General features: G+C 39.7%; 1 protein-coding gene across 3 annotated transcripts in view; it reads left to right on the top strand.

Moving 5' to 3' along the window:
• The first annotated feature begins 207 nt into the window (after positions 1-207).
• Positions 208-25,137, top strand: part of tox (thymocyte selection-associated high mobility group box) — a 67,933-nt gene continuing 43,003 nt past the window's right edge. For 2 of the 3 annotated variants that reach the window (XM_053646828.1, XM_053646826.1), the window contains exon 1: positions 208-793. In XM_053646828.1, the coding sequence (XP_053502803.1) occupies positions 698-793 (96 nt within the window). In that variant the 5' untranslated portion in view covers positions 208-697. The remainder of the gene's footprint in view (positions 794-25,137) is intronic. The other variant, XM_053646827.1, reaches the window with a different exon arrangement.

Below are 25,137 nucleotides of genomic sequence, written 5' to 3'. Positions count from 1 at the left end.
GTATATCGTTCTGTCAGAACGTTTAAAAAGAAAATCAATCAAACAAACAAACAAACAAACAAACAAAAAAGGAGTTGAATGGTTATGAAGAAACACTTCAGCGCCCCCTTTCGCGCCTTTTTCGACTCGCGCGCGCTTCAGCTCGAGACTTCTGTGCGCGAGCTCCGTCACACAGCTGCACGAGACCCGCACACACGCACACACACGCACACACACACACACGCACGCACGCACGGACGCACGCGCGCGCACACACACACACACATACACAGCAGTGAGGTACGGAGTTAGCTCTCTGGCTAACCACGGCGCTTTTTTGGCTCCTCTTATCGTTTCCGTAAAGAAAAATCACACAAAAAAAGAAAACACACCTCTTTACCTCAGAGACGGTTGATTTCTTTCCAGTTTGATGCCACACAGGTGTAGGAACACCTTTTTATTTCAAAGTTTGTTTTATTTCTTTCTCCTCTCAGAAACCCCGCGAACGGATGTGAAGGTGCCAAAGTGAAGCTGCTTTTTTTTGTTTATCTACTTCTTCACCACCGTCATCAGTTATACTTTTTTATGGGTCTTGCCTTATCTTTAATTTTTTGGGAGGTCCCGTGTCAGCTTTACTGAAGTGGAAACACAAATATTATTATTTTTTTAAATTTATTTTTAATTTTTTTTGGTTGGTGTTTTATTTTTAAATAGTGAAATGGATGTGAGATTTTATCCTCCTCCTCCTCCATCAGCAACAGATCCATCCAGACTGGGACCATCACATTATTCAGACTCCTCATACTGCAATAAGGTAAAGAAAAAAAAAATCCTAATGTCTGATTAATATCTGATTGATGTTTTTATAGCTCTTCTTGTGGTGTTTAAAAGAAAAACGAGACAAAGTTTCTGAGCTCACTTTGGAGGTGCACTTGTAGTCCAGGATGCATGCTGACGTCATAAAACACTGCATTTTAATAAAAAATTAGAGAGTAAAACTAATTCCCTCACTCTTATTACAACTGTAACACGTGTACGTCACTTCGTACCGATGAGGTTAAAATATAAAAAATGTGGATTTCGAGGTAAAAATAATACTCGTTATATAACACTGATTTAATAAAGACATAAATGTATCTGTTGTATTGTTATTATTATTATTATTATTTAAATATTTAATATTTAACTTCGAATACTTCGTTACGATATCGTAACACATGACATCACATTATTAAAAAATATATATTATTGTGTATTTGTGCATTTCGATAAAAAGTTGTACTAACCTAAACCTGGAGTAGCCTTGTTGTTTGTTTATTTGTTTATTTTTGTTGCTAACTCTAAACGGCTAATACGATATTGATGATATTGCGATATTCTGTAACAGTATGGTAATATACCGTAGTATCGCCTCAGGATGTATACGTTTATCATTAAACGTGTTGTTTTGTCGATAACGTCTTTGTCCTAAAGCGTTAAAACAATTTTATTGGATTAAAATGACACTAATAAGAACGACCACCATGGGGAGACGTGACGTCATATTCAGTCATGTAGTATTGGGCCACATTCTGTAGTAGCCAAATAAATATCGCTAACTAAATATAAGATAATTACACTCGAATCAACGTAACAAAAAAAAAACCTTGACCAGCTACAGAGAATGGAAGCTTGTCTACTATGACAAGTATCACAATATTGCGATTTTTTTTTTCACGATACGACAGTATTATTAGTATCATCTAAGAACGGCAACACCGATGTACAAGTTCATCATTAAACACTTTTTGTTTTGACGTTAAATTCGTAAATCATAAATTGAGGCACAATCGCTATATTTACTGGATTAAAATGACACTAATATGAGTGACTACCAGGGGGAGACGTGACGCGTATCAAAAACCGTGACGCAATAAAAATGTTGTTTGTAACATCTAACGTCAATTTCGTACGAGTAGAAGAGCAGAAGAACGTTATCGCGAACTCACTCTCATGTCGTACGTTTTCGTTTTGTTTTTGTTTAACGCAAGAACGACGCCAGAAAATCGCTAATCGTTCGGAAAAAAACACGTTAAAAAGAATCAGCGACGTGTCGAAGTAGCTCGTTGTTCATCGGGGAAAAGACAGAAGGAAGGAAATTCATTAATAAAACAAATGTAAATAGAAATAAGTGAACTTTAAATTAATATTTTATATTGACGATTATATTATGTTAATATTTTCGCTTTTTTATTTATATCGATGGATTGCATTTCTATAAACATTTAACGTGAAAATATACACAATATAATAATGAAATAAAATCAGATATATAACGCAGATGTTTGCGCTACGCCTGCACACAGATGAGTTTATTAGGTTTATGGTAAACAAATGCAATTATTTATTTAATAATGTATGAATTATGTTAATTTACGGTTAATGCTGACGCGTGGTTATATTCGAATGTTTTACGTTTAAAACTTTGGCACAAGCTTGTAATCTCAGAGGAGCTGCACAGCAATGTGGTGTGGTGCTATAATGATGGTGCTCTGTGTGGGTGTGTGTGTGTGTGTGTGTGTGTGTGTGTGTGTGTGTGTTTGAATAAGTAGGGGGGGTAGGGTTACTCCGGGGTGATGCAGTGGGGGTTGGGGGTTTTGCTTTATTCTCTCCATTGCCTCGTGATTCGTTGCCGTTGCTCTCGTATCCACGGCGTATAAACGGGACGTCTGCGCCGACGTATGCTCACGTGCGTGCTTCACGTCTCCGTGCGAAAGTGTTTCTGTAGCCATTACGTTTTTAGACGTTTTTTTGAGGCTGGTGTGTAAAGGTGCTGGATTTAAAAACTCTCAGAGAGATGAGAGACGATGTACTGCTGAGAGAAACAGAGGAGGGGGAAAGAGCTTGGGAAGGAGAAATAGAGAGTAAAAAGAGAGAGAAAGAAAGGGGGGGAGAGAGAGAGAGAGAGAGAGAGGGAAAGCGAGAGAGAGACAGAGAGAGAACAGAATTGCTTTAGGAAGGAGAAATAGAAAAAAGAGAGAGAGAGATGGGGATAGAGGGGGAAGAGAGAGATAAGAGCTTAGGAAGGAGAAATAGAAAAAGAGAGAGAGAAAGAAAAGGGAGAGACGTGACTAAAGAGAGAAGAACGGTACAATTCAGAGAGAGGGGGAGAAGAGCTTGGGAAGGAGAAATGGAGAGAGAGAGAGAGCAGAAGGGCTTAGGAAAGAGAGAGAAAGAAAAGGAGGGAAATGACTGAAGAGAAAACGAGAGAACAGAGTACAATTCATAGAGAGAGGGAAGGGGGAACAGAAGAGCTTGGGAAAGAGAGAGTGGGGCAGAGAGAAAGGAGAAATAGAGAGAAAAATAGGAAGAGAGAGAGGAGAGAGTTAGGAAAGTGGAAAAAGGGAGGGAGGTGAATGGAGAGGGAAAAGAATGGAGAATTCAGAGAGAAAGAGTGAGTGAATAACAGAGTGAGAGAGAAGTGAACAGAAGAGCTTAGGAAAGAGAAAAAGAGTGAGAAAGAAAGGGGGAGAGTTATGAAAGATGAAGAAGAATGGAGAGAGTAGATAGAGGGAACAAAAGTAAGTGCAGAGAAAATCATAACGTTGGGAGAGAGAAAGAAGGAATACATTAGGAGAAGGAGAGGAAAGTGAGAGAGAGAATGAAAGGTCAGGAGTGAGAGACAGATGGAGAGAGAGAACGAGGGATAGGGTAATAAAGAGTGAGAGTTGTCATCAGTATAAATGGTGGAGAGAGAGAATGGAAAGAGTACATAGAGGGAGCAAAAGAACAAAACGAGAGAGTATTGAGAGAAACAAAATCGGAAGGAGAGAGAAAGAAGTGAGAGATAATGAGCGAGAGAACAGGGGTGGGTAACGGAGAGAAAAAGAGGGAAAGTGAGGGGAAAATAGAGTGAAAATGCAGGAAGTAGATAAAGAAGGCAAGTGACCGAGATGGAGAGAAAGAAAGATTGAGAGGAATGTAGAGAAATGGAAAGAACGAGAGAGGTGAAGCGTAGGTAGAGGGGTAACGGAAGGAATGAGAGATGGAGAGAGAGTAGAGAGAAGGAATAGACGTAAGAGCGCTAGTTAGCATTAGTTAGCGCTAGTTAACATTAGTTAGCACTAGTTAGCATTAGTTAGCGCTAGTTAGTGTAATCAGTAGCTAGCTGTTTTTTTTTGTTTCCAGCAACATCGTGTTTTGGTTTCTAGCAACAGGAGTTCTCAGGACTTTAAAAATTATCTGTAGCTAATTTGCGTTTAACGTAAGACGATATATTCTAGCTCCATGTTCCACATAACGCTACGCTTTACGCAACTATTTACGTTACGTAACCGCGGTGCATTATGGGTCATACAGTCTCAACAGTGTTGTAGCGGAACCGAGAACACAGAGTCTTCCTGAACTCTAACTCTGATTTATTTCATTCCTCGTTATCTCTCCCTTTCTCTCTCTCTCCCTCCCTCTCTCTCTCTCTCTCTCTCTCTCTATCTCTCTCCCTCTCGAGTTCTCTGACTCTCCCTTCTCTCTCTCTCTTTCTCTCTCTCCATCTCTGTCTCCTTTTCTCTCGATCTCTCTCTTTCCCCCCCCCCCTCTCTCTCTCTCTCTCTTTCCCTCTCTCTCTCTCGAGTTCTCCCACTCTCTCTCTCCATCTCTGTCTCCCTCTCTCTCCATCTTTCTCTCGACCTCTCTCCATCTGTCTCTCCCTCCATCTCTCTCTCTCTCCCTCTCCCTCTCTCTCTCCATCTCTCTGTCCATCTCCCTCTCCCTCTCTCTCTCTCCATCTCTCTCTCTCCATCTTCCTCTCCCTCTCTCCCTCTCTCTCTCCCTCTCCCTCTCTCTCTCTCCATCTCTCTCTCTCCCTCTGTCTCTCCATCTCCCTCTCTCTCTCTCTCGATCCTCTCTTTCTCTCCCACTCTCTCCCTCTCTCCCTCTCTCCCTCTCTCTCTCCATCTCCCTCTCCCTCTCTCCCTCTCTCTCTCCCTCTCCCTCTCTCTCTCTCCATCTCTCTCTCCATCTTCCTCTCCCTCTCTCTCTCTCCATCTCCCTCTCCCTCTCTCTCTCTCCATCTCTCTCTCTCCCTCTGTCTCTCCATCTCCCTCTCTCTCTCTCTCGATCCTCTCTTTCTCTCCCACTCTCTCCCTCTCTCCCTCTCTCCCTCTCTCTCTCCATCTCCCTCTCCCTCTCTCTCTCTCTCCATCTCTCTCTCTCCCTCTCTCTCTCCATCTCCCTCTCCCTCTCTCTCTCTCCATCTCTCTCTCTCCATCTTCCTCTCCCTCTCTCTCTCTCCATCTTCCTCTCCCTCTCTTTCTCTCCCACTCTCTCCCTCTCTCTCCATCTCTCTCCCTCTTTTTCTCTCCCTCTCTCTCTCCATCTCTTTCTTGATCTCTCTCCCTCCCTCTCTTTCTCTCCCCCTCTTTCTGTCCCACTCTCTGACTCTCTCTCTCTCACTTCCTCTCTCTCCCTCTGTATCTCTACCTCTCTCTCTCCCTCTCTCTCTCTCTCTCTTTCTCTGCCGTAATGGAATTGAAAGAGTCTGACGTTATAGCGAGCTAATGCAGTTGTTAGCTCTGAGTGTGAGTCACGCTGTTGTACAATGCAGAGCGATTAGTGCGTTGCTTAGCAACAGAAACGGCGAGGTGTTGGAAATTAGCACGTAAATGAAATGAAAGTTTGTAAATATTTTTTATATTTGTTAGTAAATATTTCCAGACAAACAGTAAATGGGAACTAATCACGTGCAGGAACTAAAGTTGTGGTTCGGAAAACTGAGGAACCGTCGGACCACACGCGCTGTAGGATCGGCCTGAGGAATCGCTGGAGATCTTTGGGATTGGTCACTTCTCTACAGCGTCATTTGCATACGCTCACCTGTCGCTTTGAGGTGTGCTGGCGTGAACGCAGGGTAGTAACGCACCAGTGGTCATATGGTACAGCGTCAGTAATCACTGGTCAGTGTGTGTGACCTCAGTTACAGTAAAGGACTCGAATCGTCATCAGTACCAGTTTTTTGTGCAGCTCACGAAAAAAAACCTCCCAACTCCAAACTGACAAAAAGTGATGATTGTAGTAACACCAGAGAGAGAGAGAGGGTATGAGAGAGGGAGCAAGAGAGAGAGAGCGTGACCGAGAGAGAGGGTGTGAGAGAGGGAGAGAAAGAGAGATAGTACGCATCTCTCTAAACGACTCAGAGGTCAAATTCCTGCAAATTCCTGCAGATCAACTGGACCTGCTGTCCCCCAGTGTTCAGGGTCTACAGCAGAACCTGGACCTGCTGTCCCCCAGTGTTCAGGGTCTACAGCAGAACCTGGACCTGCTGCAGCAGTACTGTCAGACCTGGGCCCTGACACTCAACCTCAACAAGACCAAAGCTATTCTTTTTCAAAAAAGATCCAAATGTCAAGGAAACACATCACACTTCACACAAAATAGAAAACTGTAAAGAATACAATAGAATACAGTTAATTAGGATTGAAAATGAATTCCACTGGGGAGATATATATATATATATATATATATATATAAAATATATGAATATGAGAGAGATGTAGTGTGACTGCACTGCTGTTGGTTGATCAGGTCAGTGCTGCTGATAAACAGTGATGATGACAGAGATAGAGAGATGTAGAAAGAGATAGAGAGAGAGATGTAGAGAGAGAGAGAGAGAGAGAGAGAGAGAGAGAGAGAGAGAGAGATGTAGTATGACTGCACTGCTGTTGGATGATCAGGTCAATGCTGCTGATAAACAGTGATGATGACATGTCGCTTCTCTCCCACTTTATTTTTCCACTTCTGCATTTAGAGTATCGATCGTGTCCTGTCTAATTGTCTAATCTCACGCTTAAACCTGAGCGGAGATCAGAGAACACGTCCATGACGTTTTCTTTTCATGCTGAAGGTTGTTCAGAACGATCCGGGTGTTTCCCTTTCACTCGTTTATATTCGCTTATTTACAAACTAGAAACACGCCGAGGTGTGAATAAATAAATAATAAACACTGTGTGTGCTGCTACAGGAAAATAATCAACACCTTCTGACCAATCAGAATCCAGCATTCAGCAGCGCTGCGGTGTAAACAATAATAATAATAATATGTTCTGCTGTATCTGATTGGTCAGAAGGAGTGGATTAATGTTCTCTTGCAGCTGGTTAGAAGGATTAGAGAACGCTCAGGTGAGCAGGTCAAGCTGTGATGAACTCACCTGTAACATGAATGTTAGAGAAGGAGAAAAGCACAAGAACACCAGCATGACTGAAACCTACACGAGGACTGAAGATGAGGTGGAACCACAGCTTCAGGTGGAGGGAAGGAAGGAACGAATGAAGGTTGGAAGGAATGAAGGAAGGGGGAAAAGGAGGAACGAAGGAAGGAAGGATTGAAGGAACGAATGAAGGACAGTAGGAAGGAAGAAAGGAAGGAAGGAACGAAGAATAGATGGAAGGAAGGAAAGAGGGAATGAAATGAAGGAGGAACGAATGAAGGGAGGAAGGAGAAATAATATCTTTGTTTTATTATCTACTACAGATTCTTTTTTGCTTGAGAACATAAACAGCACTTTCTGAAGGTAATTTCTGTGAAGTGATGTGTGTGTGAGAAAGAGAGAGGGGTGTGTGTGTGTTACTGTACACTGCACACTGCTCGTCCTGCTGAAGACTTTTCCTGTGTCAATAGCTAAAGTCAACATCACTATGGCTCCACACACACACACACACACACACACACACACACACACACACACACACACACACACACACACACATGGGCGGGTCGTCGTAAGCGTGAACTGTTTGCTCAGGTTGTGATCTTTGTCCTGTGAGTATAAATAAACGCACCTCAGCTCGATAGCGTTAATTGAGCGTACACAACATGTAAAGCTGTTGATTACATTTCTACTACAGCGTGCGCTCGTACTGACGCCTTACTGTTACTATAGCAACGGCAACAGCAAGTCTGCTTCATCACACCACCCTGTTGTTGATTATTTCCTTCTAACGGCACGACACACACGATGCGATGGGGTTTTATTGCTTGCATGCAGCACAAGTGTTCAATAATGTTCTTCTGTAATGTTTTAGACCGTGTTGTAGCGGAAATCGCAACTTTTACACACGGGCATGTGTCGCGTTTCGCATCACGCCGATCTCCACTCGCGTCCAGAGACACGCTCTTTAGCCCAGTTCGGATCGGATTAGTTTATCAGCGGGACGTCTGTAATCGTTTTGTTTACTCTCGCATCTCCTCTCGCATCCACACAGCAATAATAACTTGGTCACGTGACCGTGCTCCGTTCACAACATGGCGGCCCACGTGGAAGTTCTAGCAACAATTTCAAAGTGTACGAGACGCCCCGGGAAGCGTTTAATATCAGAAACGAGACTAAATACGCAGAGTAGACGAAGGCAGATATCTTTTTTTTTTTTGTTCTTCATCTGCGTAGAAAAACCAATGGCCGATCCGGATGGAGCAAAAATCACAGAGTAGCTTCCTGTGAAACAGGAAATGATTTAAAACCACCCAGATTTTACAAAGTGCAGTTTTTGGTGTGCTGCGAGAGCGGCGTGGTGGCGTTGGAGCGTCCATCCGTTCCGGCGCGAGACCATTTTTCCTCCGTTCTAATTAGCGTCGCGTCTCTCTTCCTCCACAGAAGCCAGGAGATCAGCTCATTAAGGAGCAGAACATAATGATGATAAAATGTGGACATGTGCTGGGTGGTGTTTTGGCTGGAGGAGCGAGCTTTTTTATCTGCCCTGCCATACACACACACACACACACACACACACACACATGCGCACGCTGGCACAAATCTCCAATCTTTCCATTAGTTTTTTTAGGCAGCTTGTGTTTTTAAATTTATTTATTTTTTGTTTTTGTTTTTTTTCCCTCTCCTCCACATATGAGCGATTGATGATGAGTCTCTCAGTCCGAGACAAACATCTAAACAGATGGCTGCTGTGGAAACCCGTCCAGAATCACTTAATTGTTTGGTCTAATCTCGCTACCAAAACATATTGCCACCGTTTTCGCATAAAAAGTCGTGCGAGGGGAAAAAAAAACTGGTGAGAGGAAAGCGTTTATCTCTTCTTCCTCTTCTTCTTCTTCTTCTTCTTCTTCTTCTTCTCCTCGCCTCTCAGACATGTTTATATATCCGTTATCGTTTGTGCGATTATATATATCGCGATATTCTACACACACGGTATTAACGTACAGTCCTGAAGTTCTCTTCATTTTAAAAATAACGTGAAATTAATGTAAGACGTGACGCTTTATTTTCTTGTCATTTTTACGTGAAGGAAAAGTAGCTCTAATTTTCACGTTCCTAGTCTGTAACGTCTCGTGATCGTGAGTCACGTGCTGTTCTGTGATGTAACGTTTATGGAAATGGCTGGTTCGTTCGTGTCGTACGTTTCACTCCTGAGTTTGTGTGAATTTCCGTACGAGGAGACGTGGAGACCTGGGATTACGCCGTTTAAAGGTTTAAATGACGTATTTATTTCAGTTGGAGAAGTACTGCTGGATTGTTTCAGATGATGATAAAAATGAACATTTATTTGAGGTTAACATGTTCATCAGTGAGCTACAGAGCGCGTTTGTTGGTCTGCTGTAATGATAGTGAATGAACTCGTGGAATTTGAGGGTGCCAATACTTTAATATTTGCAAAAGTAATATTAATTAGCATGTTGAGTACAAACTGATGATAAAATAGTGAAATGTGAATTTTACACACGCCAAGACCTTTTTCATGTAGTGGATTAGCAGAGAACACACCCCGATCATTGTAGGTGTGTGTGTGTGTGTGTGTGTGTGTGTGTGTGTGTGTGTGTGTGTGTGTGTGGTCAGTGACACCTGTCAGCTTTTTATTATTCAAGTGTGATATCGTGTTTCGCTGAGACTTTAGCAGATGGTGTACACACCTTCCTCTGAGCTAAACACCATCATCAGAGGAGAAAGGAGCTCGTCATTAGGTGTAATTAATCCCTTTAAACCGCTCACCAAACCCCCCCCCCCCTTAGTGCACTATGTAGGGTGTAGGTGTCGTGGTTTAGCCAAAATAGCGCCCTATTGGTCATTTAGTGCACTATGTAGGGTGTTGGTGCAAAATAAAATCCCCAAACCATACACTCGATATGAGGACACTGATATTTACTGCTGAACCTTTAAACAACACCCAGAATGACGTACAGAGTCAAAGAGGACGCTAGTAACATTAACATTTATTAAAATGAACGTTTATTTTCTTTCTTGATTTTTTTGGCTAACGATTTTTTGACACTTCCTCTGATAAGTAACATTCTCGTTGCTGTAGCTAAGTCAGCTAGCTATGCTAACGATAATCAGGTAACCTTCTCATAATGTTAATATCAGTAGGTATGATCGTCATGACGACGTAGTGTTCGGGTGATAACTCAAAATTAAAATCCCCGCCTCCACCAAGCTACTAGTAAGCCACTTCTCTTTGATGTGATTGGCTGCTGCGTCCACGCCCCAACCAATCAGAGTGGTTTCTCATGAACGCTGTAAGGGAGGAGTTCGGTCTCGTGACACTTCGGGGTCCAGGAATTTCACACGCAAGGAAACTTTCACTTACACTGAAAGTGAAGTGCCGTTTATTCCTACTCAGTTTTATCCAGTCGAGTGACCTCGACACGTTTTCTGTTGCCTTTCTCCCTCTCTCTTCCTCTCCTTCTCTCTCTCCCACTCTCTCTCCCTCTCCCTCTCTCTTCCTCTCCTTCTCTCTCTCTCTCTCTCTCTCTCTCACTCTCCCGCTCTCCTTCTCTCTCCCTCTCTCCCTCTCACTCCCTCTCTCTTCCTCTCCTTCTCTCTCCCACTCTCTCTCCCTCTCTCTCTCCCTCTCCCTCTCTCTCTCTCACTCTCCCGCTCTCCTTCTCTCTCCCTCTCTCCCTCTCACTCCCTCTCTCTTCCTCTCCTTCTCTCTCCCACTCTCTCTCCCTCTCTCTCTCCCTCTCCCTCTCTCTCTCTCACTCTCCCGCTCTCCTTCTCTCTCCCTCTCTCTCTCCCACTCTCTCCCTCTCTCTCCTTCTCCCTCTCTCTCCCTCTCTCCCTCTCTCTCACTCTCCCACTCTCCTTCTCTCTCCCACTCTCTCTCCCTCTCTCTCTCCATCTCTCTCTCTCTCTCTCCTTCTCACTCTCTCTCTCCCCCGTCTCTCTCTCTCTCCTTCTCTCTCCCTCTCTCTTTCCCTCTCATTTCAACTCTCATATTTTTGTCTCTGTGGTCGTTGAACATCTGCATTTGAGTTCTGAGCTTCAACCCAAAATAGCAAAACCTTAGACTGTGTAATTGTATGCCTGAGTTATAGAGAGATTCCTGAGAGAGATGGAGGGAGGGGGAGAGAGAGAGATTGGGGGGGGGGAAGAGATTGGGGGGGGGGAAGAGATGGGGGGGGAGAGTGAGAGAGAGAGAGAGAGAAAGAGGTGGGGAGAGATGGAGAGAGGGAGGGAGAGATGTAAATGGTAATGGACACCGTACAGGTGTTACACATAATTTCAATTTGCTATGTACCTGATCTGAACACTTCTACTCATGCATCACACACACACACACACACACACACACACACACACACACACACACACACAGGTACATAGTTGCACACTCACTCTCATTCTCTCTCTCTCTCTCTCTCTCTCTCTCTCTCTCTCTCTCATACACACACACACACACACACACACACACGGTTCACCGCAGTGTAATCGAGGACCAGCTGCACAATCATAATTACACACGAGCAAAGAAAACTACACAATCAAATGAACTGAGAGAGAAAAAGGGGGAGAGAGAGTGGATATGAAAGAAAAAGAGATAAAGAATGAAAGAGCACGTGTGTTAGAGAAATGGAGGGAACATACAATTAAGAAAGTGTATGACAAAAAAGAAAGAAAGAAAGAGCCAGTTTTAATTAATTATCCTGTTTATCATTATTTTTTTATTAGCATAGCAAAGCTAGTTAGCGTAGCGGCACCAACATGGCCCCACCCCCAAGTTCACATGTGGTTTCTGTTCCAGATGTTGTGATAAACACAGCTGTACAGCATGTTGTGTTGATTATTTTTCTTTAATGAAGTGACTCGGTGGTCATCACTTGCTGAAGTCACCTGTAAACGCTACCTCAACTTTCTTTCTTTCTTTCTTTCTTTCTTTCTTTCTTCATAGTCTTTACACTTTGTAAAATGTAAACAAGGCTATCATTATTTTATTATGAGTACATAATTTTCTGAAATAGAAGTTTATGGATTTTTGATAATTTTTTAAAAAATAATAAAATAATAATTGTGATATCTCATATTACGTTGTATTAAAAAAAATAAAACTCTGATTGGAAGCAGTTAATATTAAAGAGTGAATTTAAAAGTAGGAAAATATTGGGGGGGGGAAATAAAAATGAAAAGGTAGTATGTTGTAAAAAAAAAAGGGGGGGGTGAAATATTTAATATTGTAAAATGTAATAATATTTACAAAAATTGTTACATTTTGTAAAATTGGAAATGTACAAAAGACCACGATTGTTAAATATTGTGCAAAAAATGGTCAAATATTTAAAAATGTAAAATATTGTTACAAATGTAAATTTTTTAAAACTTTTTTTAAACTTTAAATATTGTAAAAAATAAAATGTAAAAAAAACCCTGTAATAGTAAAATATAAAATATTGTTAAAATATAATAGTAAAATTAAAAATAGTAAAATATTGTAATGTTTTTTTAAATAGTAAAATGAACAATATTGTAAAAACAGAAAAGAGTAGTAAAAATGTAAAATATTGTTTAAAAGAAATTCTTCAGAAAACATCTGGAGAGGAAGTGAGCATCCCAAAGCTATTTTAGGTGAAGGTCAGGAAGAAATAACCAGATAATCCAGCTGCTGTTTCCACCCCGATGTTGGTGATTTTCCTATAACAGAACCTCCCCAAGTGTTTTATTCCTCTTACACCACAGCAACTTACCAACCATTACAACTTTCTACATAGTAAAGGACTTGTCATACTTTTTATCTGTTTATTGTTACATTTACATTATAGCAGCTATAAACAGTTGTTCCCTCTCCAATCACTCTTATTTTTCTCTGTTGGAATTAGTTGAGAAGACAAAAAAAAAAAGCTTGTCATGTTGCCGAGAAACCGAAAAGAAGTGTAAACTTCTCGGGAACCTGAAAGTTACAGCTTTACATCTGACGCTGGAGACTCCTTCCAGAGATGTTCAGTAAGAGTGATTCAGCGGAGTGACTTATCCAGGGCCGAAACATGGGATTCATTTAAGCTTGCAAATTGATTCACCTGAGTCACTTAAGAGAATCGTTCAAACAGAGCAGTTCTTCTTGTGTACGCTAAAGACATGACCCATGTGTGGCTACCTAACCCTAAGTAGCTGTGGATTAAATAAATAAATAAATAAATAAATAATATATATAAAAAATATATATATAACATAAACACATTAGACCTTCACTTGCTATTATTTTTCTTTTTTCCCACTAAATGCTGTAACACGTCATGTTCAATAAATCAAGGTTTAATGTCTCGATTTTCCGGAATGTTCCACCTAATTATCTTCCCGTGTTTCTCAGATTAGTGCCGCAGTAAAACAGGTTGCTTTCAGTTTCATCACCAGCAGATGCTCAGACCCGGAGAAATGCAAACAGTCCATTAATGGTTTGTTAAAATAATTCGAGTTCGAAATTAGTTCTGTACCTTTGTCATGACAGGTGTGTGTGTGTGTGTGTGTGTGTGCGCACGCGCGTGTTGCTCATTTAAAGCTGTTTCATATTCTGATATTCCGGTGTATATGCAAATACATTTAAAAAATTATATACAGCGAATTTGTAAAAAAAATAAAAGCAAAAAAAACACAACTGCACATTAAATTTGCGTTGTTTATTTTTTTATCCATTCATGCTTAAGTTAAGGGAATGTTTGAATGTTCTAAGACTGGTTCATCATTCTGGGTCCTCACCAAGATATGAAAACATTCGCACGCTCACTCTCTCTCTCTCTCTCTCTCTCTCTCTCTCTCACACACACACACACACGTACACACATACACACTTGAGTTAAAAATAACCTGACCTACCTTTTAGCTGTAAACATCCTCCACTAAGCTGATAAACTCTAACTCACTCTGCACATCTGCATCAATATCATCACGGTCTGTCTCTCCCCAACACAGACACACACACACACACACACGCACACATTTAGAAGTGAAGGAGTTGATTAATGATGAGTGAATTACACTGGGGGAAATAAGTATTGGACTCATCAACATTTTTTTCAGTAAATATATTTCCAATGAGGTTTTCACATGAAATTTTCCCCAGACATCAGTATTCACTCAAGAAATCCTCAAATGTAAAGAATTCACAACATTAAAGTCCATAAATAAAGTTATGTGTAATAAAGTGGAATGACACGGGAAAAAAGTATTGAACACACTAAGAAAAAGCAGATCTCCGAGGCAAGGGAAGGCAAGGAACCAGCTGAAATCCATAAGTAATTACACCCCCTATCTGTGTAAATGAATATCAGCTGGGTTAGTAAATTGATGATCTATAAAAAGGCTTTTCGTTACCAAGGTGTCACACAAGAAACATCTCATGATGGGTAAAAGCAAAGAGCTCTCCCAAGACCTTCACACCCTTATTGTTGAGAAACATATTGATGGAATCGGATACGGAAGTATTTCAAAACTTCTAAATCCTCCAGTAAGCACCATTGGGGCCGTTATCCACAAGTGGAAGCAACATCACTCCGTCATAAACCGGCCACAGACAGGAGCTCCTCGCAAGATTTCTGACCAGGGAGTCAGAAGAATAGTCAGAAGAGTAGCCCAGGAGTCAAGTACCACTCAGAAAGAGCTCCAGAAACACTTGGAGGCAACAGGTACTATCGTCACAGAGAAAACAATAGGCAATGCACTCCACTGCTCACGCTCACCCGCAAGACTCCATTACTAAAGAAAAGGCATGTCGAAGCTCGTTTAAAGTTTGCTACAACTCGTTTGGACAAGTTTATGAAATACTGGGAAAGTGCAGTCTGGCCAGACGAGAGCAACATTGAACTTTTTGGCTGTGATACTACACACCATGTTTGGAGAAGAAATGGCACTGAACATCACCCTGAAAACACTACACCAACAGTGAAGTCTGGAGGTGGAAGCATCATGGTTGTTTATCATCACATGGTTCTGGCAGAGTTCATATTATTGAAGGAACGATGAATGGAGCCCTTTACTGGGAGATTCTTGAGAAGAATCTGCTGCCATCCATCAGGATGATGTAGATGAGAGGTGGGTGGAGCTTCCAGCAAGACAACGATCCAAAACATACAGCAAACGAAACTCTCAATTGGTTTCAGAGAAATAAAAACGAGGTGTTAGAATGACTCAGTCAATCACCTGACTCGAATCCAACTGAACAAGATTTAAAGACAGTATGTCTAGAAGAACGGACCAAAATCACACCTGAATACTGCGGAACATTAATTTCTTCATACAGGAAGAGTCTTGAAGCGTCATTACAAACAAAGTCTTCTCCACTAAGTATTAAATACGTTTCAGTTAGCGTGTTCGATACTTTTTACCCGTGTCATTACTCTTTATTACACATAACTTCATTTATGAACTTTAATGTTGTGAATTCTTTATTTCCAGCTTTCTTGAGTTAAAATTTCATATGAATAACCTCATTGGAAATATATTTACTGAAAACACTTCACATGCCAAATACTTATTTCCAAATACTTGCAGCCGCTTTATTAATATCTAATATCACTGTAACCAATCAGAACGCAGTTCCCGCCTTTAAGATCACTGTAACCAATCAGAACGCAGTTCCCGCCTTTAAGATCACTGTAACCAATCAGAACGCAGTTCCCGCCTTTAAGATCACTGTAACCAATCAGAACGCAGTTCCCGCCTTTAAGATCACTGTAACCAATCAGAAAGCAGTTCCCGCCTCTAAGATCACTGTAACCAGTCAGAACGCAGTTCCTGCCTCTAATATCACTGTAACCAATCAGAAAGCAGATCCCGCCTCTAAGATCACTGTAACCAATCAGAACTCAGTTCCTGCCTCTAATATCACTGTAACCAATCAGAACTCCGTTCCTGCCTCTAATATCACTGTAACCAATCAGAACTCCGTTCCCGCCTCTAATATCACTGTAACCAATCAGAACGCAGTTCCCGCCCACAATATGCCGGTGTAATTAGAAAAATGATAAATGAATATTGAGGATCTGTGTGAGGATTTGTGTTTTGTCGTTAAATGTCATTAATTAATTATAACAATTATTATTAATTATTAATTAAATAATGAATTGTGTCGTCACAATCTAAAATCTAAAACGGCCACCAAATTGCAGTGAAACGTGAAGTGTGTTTGGTGAGTGAAAGCCGAGCAGAGGTCTAGCAGTGTGTGTGTGTGTGTGTGTGTGTGTGTGTGTGGGAGACAGAGAGCAGGTAGAGGCTTGCGTTCAGCAGCTGCCACGCCGATGCAAATTAGCTATCGAGTGACAAAAACAACAAAAAACAAAACAGGGTCTGAAGTCTGGGAGTGTAAACTGATCCGCGAGCGTCTGTTAAAAATAAAAAATAAAACAACTGGGTTCCATCTCAAACACGGATTCTAAAATTAAACAATCTACACATTAATCAGTCGTTTACAAACACACAAGCTGGTGGTGAAAATGAAAGAGAAGTTCTCTTACGAGTCTGTGCTGAGGTCTCCGCACATTCTTTTGTACTCAACAAAAACAGACTAAAAGATTGTGTTCTTTTTCTTCTTCTTCTTTCTTAGACACCGAAAACTTAAAATATCAGCCGATACTGATCCCGATACGCGTCCGATATGGTATTCTTTAAAAACTACTAAGTGCTTAAATGTTTTTTAACTTCACTGTTAAACATTTTCACACGAAGACCAGTCGCATTATAAATGTAATAAATTTATACCACAGCGTGGTCGAATTCTCCAATCTGATTGGTCTTGCCTTAACTAACGTGTCTCTTGGACGTTCCACAACATTAAAAATGTAAACAGCGTCTGGGGTAACAGACTCCGCACTGTTATTCTGTAAAAGTCAATCCTAATCGCTCGGATCGTTACGGCGCCGCTGACGCTAACTTTTTTTCTTTTCTGATACTGATACTTAATTTTTGAGTATACGGACGTCCATCCCAAAGGTTTTCAAACGAGTAAGCTTCAAAAATTTTACTTTTTAACTGAAACGCTTAAAATGCCAGCTTTTTTTTATTCAGCCAAAGTCTATGCTAACACAAAAATAAATAAACAATCGACTCGTTTAACTTTCAACATCCGACCTTTTGTGCTTTCCGATCCGCCATTTTCTACAATCGGTTTAAAACTTCTGTCGATTCCTTACTCCAGAGGTTTTTCTTGTTTTTATATCCAGCTTCGCAAAAACTAAACACGTTACACACGTTACATTACTACCTCTGCTGTGACTCCTAACTTTCCTAATCGTACACAGCGCCGTTCAAACACACCGACGAACACGAACACGTCGTCATCCGAACCATTCACAGCTACGTCCAGGAAGCTCCGCCTTCCAGACCGGAAGTCAGTTTTCCAGACGGGTTTTCTCAGAGATTTTTCTAAGGCCACGGCTTTATACATCGTTTTTCTATCCAGCTCTATGGATTTTCCAGATTATTTATACAAATAAGGAATTTTTACCAATCTGTCAGCTCAGAACGACGTGATCAATACTGACAGTGTTCGAGATTTTAAGGGAACTACTTTCTAAAAATATAGAGTAAGGAGTGATATGAGTATCAGGATCGCTATCGGAGGGATATCATTAAAAAAAATGGTGGATCGGATTTCGGATCACGTAACAAAACGGCAGAGATTGGAACTGGATTCGGAAAAGACTTGTTTTTGGAACTGGAAATGTTTACATATAAACATAGACTTGACTTTATTTGTTGTTGTTGTTGTTGTTTTTAGGATTGATTTTATTATATTTATACTTTATACTTAATTATATTTTAAGGAATTAAAAAAGCTGCGTGAATGCGAAACCGTAACGAGGCTCGCGGAATCCGTTCACGTGTATGATCTGCACGTCGAGGACGTCATTCGGATGTTTTGACGACTCCTGGCGGGTCTTGTAGATTTGTTTTTTTTTTCTTTTTAAATCCCTGGTCGTGTATATACGTGTGTATGTATGTGTATATATATTGACCTCTTTGTCAGATTGGCTTCGTGCGATGGCGGCGGCGGCGTGGCCAGATGAAATGTGGAGAAGTGACACGTCTCCCGCTCGCTCGTTCGCTCGGTAATCAAATAGAACCAGTCCAATTTCTGATTCTGCACCTGAGCTCCTGATTTATCGCCACGGCGCGCACGTGGGCGGCGGCGGCTTCTTCCCGGCTTTCCTTCACAGCGAGTAACACAAAAAACTCTTTAGCACATAAACAGAGACAAATAGTGCAAAAGAGGGTTTAAATCTCTCGTGCTGGGGCATTAGGGTAATATTTCTAATCAGATACTGTTTACGATAAAGATCGATTCTTTTAGACTAAAAGATCATGACTATATCGTCTAACCAATCGCCACTACGTCTGATCACCGCTGCGTCTGATCACCACCTCATCTGATCACCGCTGCGTCTGATCACTGCTGCACATAACCACCGCTGCACACCTAAAAGTGTACTTTTTTTTAAAGGTAGCTATATCATGTATCGCATTTATAATAAAGAAGTTAATATGTCCAATCTGATCTGATACTAATAACAAATCTAATAACAATTAGAAATAAAGATAACAACGATTACAATACGATAATGATTAATTCCATCTGATAACAATTACGATAAAGACAACATTACAACAAAATATCGTAATGTTATCAGATGGGATTAACCGTTATCTTTATCGTAACCGTTATCTTTATCGTAACCGTTATCTTTATCGTATCGTTATCGTATCGTATCTTTATCGTTATCTTTATCGTAACAGTTATCTTTATCGTAACCGTTATCTTTATCGTATCGTTATCGTATCGTTATCGTATCGTATCTTTATCGTATCGTTATCGTATCGTATCTTTATCGTTATCTTTATCGTAACCGTTATCTTTATCGTAATGTTATCTTTATCGTAATGTTATCTTTATCGTATTGTATCTTTATCGTTATCTTTATCGTAACCGTTATCTTTATCGTAATGTTATCTTTATCGTATCGTTATGTTTATCGTAACGTTATCTTTATCGTATCGTATCGTTATCGTATCGTTATCTTTATCGTATCGTTATCGTATCGTTATCTTTATCGTATCGTTATCGTATCGTATCTTTATCGTATCGTTATCGTATCGTATCTTTATCGTATCGTTATCGTATCATTATCTTTATCGTATCTTTATCGTATCTTTATCGTATCGTTGTCTTTATCGTATCTTTATCGTATCGTATCTTTATCGTAACATATCTTTATCGTATCGTTATCTTTATCGTATCTTTATCGTATCGTATCTTTATCGTAACATATCTTTATCGTATCGTTATCTTTATCCTATCTTTATCGTATCGTATCTTTATCGTATCGTATCTTTATCGTAACGTATCTTTACCGTAACGTATCTTTACCGTAACGTATCTTTATCGTTATCTTTATCGTATCGTATCTTTATCGTATTGTATCTTTATCGTATCGTATCTTTATCGTATTGTTATCTTTATCGTATCGTTATCTTTATCGTAACGTATCTTTATCGTTATCTTTATCGTATCGTATCTTTATCGTATCGTTATCTTTATCGTATCGTATCTTTATCGTATCGTTATCTTTATCATAACGTTATCTTTATCGTAACGTATCTTTATCGTTATCTTTATCGTAACCGTTATCTTTATCGTATCGTATCTTTATCGTATCGTTATCTTTATCGTAACCATTATCTTTATCGTATCTTTATCGTATCGTTATCGTATCGTAACCGTTATCTTTATCGTTATCTTTATCGTATCGTTATCTTTATCGTATCGTTATCTTTATCGTATCGTTATCGTATCGTAACCGTTATCTTTATCGTATCGTTATCTTTATCGTATCGTTATCTTTATCGTATCGTTATCGTATCGTAACCGTTATCTTTATCGTATCGTTATCTTTATCGTATCGTTATCTTTATCGTATCGTTATCGTATCGTAACCGTTATCTTTATCGTATCGTATCTTTATCGTATCGTATCTTTATCGTATCGTTATCGTATCGTAACCGTTATCTTTATCGTATCGTTATCTTTATCGTATCGTTATCTTTATCGTATCGTTATCGTATCGTAACCGTTATCTTTATCGTATCGTTATCTTTATCGTATCGTTATCTTTATCGTATCGTTATCGTATCGTAACCGTTATCTTTATCGTATCGTTATCTTTATCGTATCGTTATCTTTATCGTATCGTTATCGTATCGTAACCGTTATCTTTATCGTATCGTTATCTTTATCGTATCGTTATCGTATCGTAACCGTTATCTTTATCGTATCGTTATCTTTATCGTATCGTTATCGTATCGTAACCGTTATCTTTATCGTATCGTATCTTTATCGTATCGTTATCTTTATCGTATCGTTATCGTATCGTAACCGTTATCTTTATCGTATCGTATCTTTATCGTATCGTATCTTTATCGTATCGTTATCGTATCGTAACCGTTATCTTTATCGTATCGTTATCTTTATCGTATCGTTATCTTTAACGTATCGTTATCGTATCGTAACCGTTATCTTTATCGTATCGTTATCTTTATCGTATCGTTATCTTTATCGTATCGTTATCGTATCGTAACCGTTATCTTTATCGTATCGTTATCTTTATCATATCGTTATCGTATCGTAACCGTTATCTTTATCGTATCGTTATCTTTATCGTATCGTTATCTTTATCGTATCGTTATCGTATCGTAACCGTTATCTTTATCGTATCGTTATCTTTATCGTAACGTTATCTTTATCGTAACGTTATCTTTATCGTATCGTTATCTTTATCGTAACCTTCATCTTTATCATAATCGTTATACAATACCCAATTACTGGTAACAATTCTGTTCATGATAACAATAACGATTACAGGTGTGATTATGATAATAATGATAGCGATTACAGGTGTGATTATGATAATAATGATAACGATTACAGGTGTGATTATGATAATAATGATAGCGATTACAGGTGTGATTATTATGATAATGATAACGATTACAGGTGTGATTATGATAATAATGATAACGATTACAGGTGTGATTATGATAATAATGATAGCGATTACAGGTGTGATTATTATGATAATGATAACGATTACAGGTGTGATTATGATAATAATGATAACGATTACAGGTGTGATTATAATAATAATGATAATGATAACGATAACGATTACAGGTGTGATTATGATAATAATGATAATGATTACAGGTGTGATTATTATGATAATGATAACGATTACAGGTGTGATTATTATGATAATGATAACGATTACAGGTGTGATTATTATGATAATGATAACGATTACAGGTGTGATTATGATAATAATGATAACGATAACGATTACAGGTGTGATTATGATAATAATGATAACGATTACAGGTGTGATTATGATAATAATGATAACGATTACAGGTGTGATTATGATAATAATGATAACGATTACAGGTGTGATTATGATAATAATGATAATGATTACAGGTGTGATTATTATGATAATGATAACGATTACAGGTGTGATTATTATGATAATGATAACGATTACAGGTGTGATTATTATGATAATGATAACGATTACAGGTGTGATTATGATAATAATGATAACGATAACGATTACAGGTGTGATTATGATAATAATGATAACGATTACAGGTGTGATTATGATAATAATGATAACGATTACAGGTGTGATTATTATGATAATGATAACGATTACAGGTGTGATTATTATGATAATGATAGTGATTACAGGTGTGATTATGATAATAATGATAACGATTACAGGTGTGATTATGATAATAATGATAATGATAACGATAACGATTACAGGTGTGATTATGATAATAATGATAATGATTACAGGTGTGATTATTATGATAATGATAACGATTACAGGTGTGATTATTATGATAATGATAACGATTACAGGTGTGATTATGATAATAATGATAACGATAACGATTACAGGTGTGATTATGATAATAATGATAACGATTACAGGTGTGATTATGATAATAATGATAACGATTACAGGTGTGATTATTATGATAATGATAACGATTACAGGTGTGATTATTATGATAATGATAGTGATTACAGGTGTGATTATGATAATAATGATAACGATTACAGGTGTGATTATGATAATGATAACGATTACAGGTGTGATTATGATAATAATGATAACGATAACGATTACAGTTGTGATTATGATAATAATGATAACGATTACAGGTGTGATTATGATAATGATAACGATTACAGGTGTGATTATGATAATAATGATAACGATTACAGGTGTGATTATGATAATGATAACGATTACAGGTGTGATTATTATGATAATGATAGCGATTACAGGTGTGATTATGATAATAATGATAACAATTACAGGTGTGATTATGATAATGATAACGATAATTTGAGTGAAAAATATCATAATTATATCGTATAATCGATCATCAGCACATGCCTAAAGTACACGGTTTTTGAATTCAGGTATTTTTTATTTGGCTCAAGCTGGGCTGCCTGCGCATGTGCGTGTGTATGTGTCCGTGTCCGTGTCCTCTTTCAGATATCCAGATGTGAATCATGTGCAGACTGGAACCAATTTCATTCCTCATCAGTTTCTTATAGAAGGTCAGAGTATGGGGAAAATCAAAAAGTGTGTGTGTGTGAGAGAGAGAGTGTGTGTGTGTGATTTCAATTTCTCATTTTCTCAGCCTTTGATGTTGAACTTTCGGGTGCTGGAAAATATACGAGGTGCTTTTAAAATATCTTATTATTAAAAAAAAAAAAGCTCTTGACTGAAATAAAACAAAAGCTTCATGAACATTAGAGTCTCGCCGAACACTGTAACCAAAACCGCCTCAGATGTGGTGTGTGTGTGTGTGTGTGCGTGTGTGTGTGTGCGTGCGTGTTTAAAGAAAATGGCATGTCATAAATTTATTTTATTAAATTGTGATTTTTATGTAAAATGTGCGCGACTCAGAACATGTTTTTTTGCCTGGACAGAACAGGTTTAATAAAGAAGGTTTAGCAAATCTCAGCACGTGTCCAGTCCGTAGTATGAGCGCCATCTCCAGGACAACCTGGGAAAAACATTTAAGGAGCTCCATGTTCATTAAATGTGACTTATACACTGATCGAAAATTTATACAGGAAACTGACGAAGTGACGTGCAACGGGGCGTGGCTGGGAGAGGGTTATGACGAGGGAAGGCGTGTCTGGGAAAGGGGCGTGTCTGGGAAAGGGTTATGACGAGGGAAGGCGTGTCTGGGAAAGGGGCGTGTCTGGGAAAGGGGTGTGTCTGGGAAAGGGTTATGACGAGGGAAGGCGTGTCTGGGAAAGGGGCGTGTCTGGGAAAGGGTTATGACTGAGGGAAGGAGTGTCTGGGAAAGGGGCGTGTCTGGGAAAGGGTTATGACGAGGGAAGGCGTGTCTGGGAAAGGGGCGTGTCTGGGAAAGGGTTATGACTGAGGGAAGGAGTGTCTGGGAAAGGGTTATGACTGAGGGCAGGGATGGCTGGGAAAGGGGTTTGACCGAGGGAAGGCGTGGCTGAGAGAGGGGCGTGGCTGTGAAAGGGGTTTGACTGAGGGAAGGTGTGGCTGAGAGAAGGGTGTGGCTGTGAAAGGGGTTTGACTGAGGGAAGGTGTGGCTGAGAGAAGGGCGTGGCTGTGAAAGGGGTTTGACTGAGGGAAGGTGTGGCTGAGAGAAGGGCGTGGCTGTGAAAGGGGTTTGACTGAGGGAAGGTGTGGCTGAGAGAGGGGCGTGGCTGTGAAAGGGGTTTGACTGAGGGAAGGTGTGGCTGAGAGAGGGGCGTGGCTGCCGGCGAGGGACACTACTGTTAAACTACACTGATCACATGAATGATTAAAGATTAAACAGTTCATATCGCTCTCAGAGCTGTTCGTAACTCTGATCAGCGAATGGCGGAGAGGAAAGTTCGGTGCGGACGGACTCGGGTCTTGACGTGATGCTCACGTGTCCGGTGTGAATTCAGGACGTGGAGTTAAAGGATAGAGTGAGTGTTTCTGGTCACGTTATCATGTTACATATCATCTTACATAGAGAGCCTGCTCCATACAAAAATAAACAAACAAACAAACAAACAAACAGGAGCAAATATTTTAGAGAACTGACCATGGGAGTCTTTCTCTCTCTCTCTTTTCCTCTCTTTCTCCATCTCTCTGTCTTTCTCTCTGTTTGTCTCTCTCTCTTTTCCTCTCTTTCTCCATCTGTCTCTGTCTGTCTGTCTCTATCTCTATTTGTCTCTCTTTCTTTCTCCATCTCTTTCTCTCTCTCTCTTTCTCTCTCTGTCTCTCTCTCCTTTCTTTCTCTCTCTGTTTGTCTCCATTTCTCACATTTTTGTGCATCTCTTTCTGTTTTCATCTCCATCTCTCCTCCCTTTCTCTTTTCTTTTAATAAATAAAATGGACTGTTGCATCTTTAACTCTGTGGTTCGGGGTACGGCAGCCAGTTACTACTACAACAACAACAACAACAACATATTCATGGGTCTTTTTGTTCAGGTGTAAATGTCAGAACTCAGGGTTTGATGCCTGACTGGAGCCAAAGATCAGATAAACACAGTGTTTATAAATATTAAATATGAAATATTAAAGCAGTAATTATTCACCGATTTATGATTGATTATAAATTATTTACAGTCCCATCAGAGCGCAGTGTGATCTGATCAGATTCTGATCTGATGATTACATGGAAAATCGTCTGACTCCGGTTCAGTATTAACTGTGATACACAGAATATCGGGAATGGATGAGGATGATGAAGATGAGGATGATGAAAATGATGAAGAGGAGATGATGATGATGAAGATGAGGATGTCAGTAGAAAGTGAAAGGCTGATGTGTGTAATGATGATGATGAAGGTGATGTGTGTAATGATGATGATGAAGGTGATGTGTGT

This window comes from Ictalurus furcatus, chromosome 17 (genome assembly GCF_023375685.1).
Source record: "Ictalurus furcatus strain D&B chromosome 17, Billie_1.0, whole genome shotgun sequence".
Taxonomy (NCBI): domain Eukaryota; kingdom Metazoa; phylum Chordata; class Actinopteri; order Siluriformes; family Ictaluridae; genus Ictalurus; species Ictalurus furcatus.
Note: the sequence above shows the minus strand (reverse complement) of the source record. Positions and strands in the feature narration are given on the sequence as shown.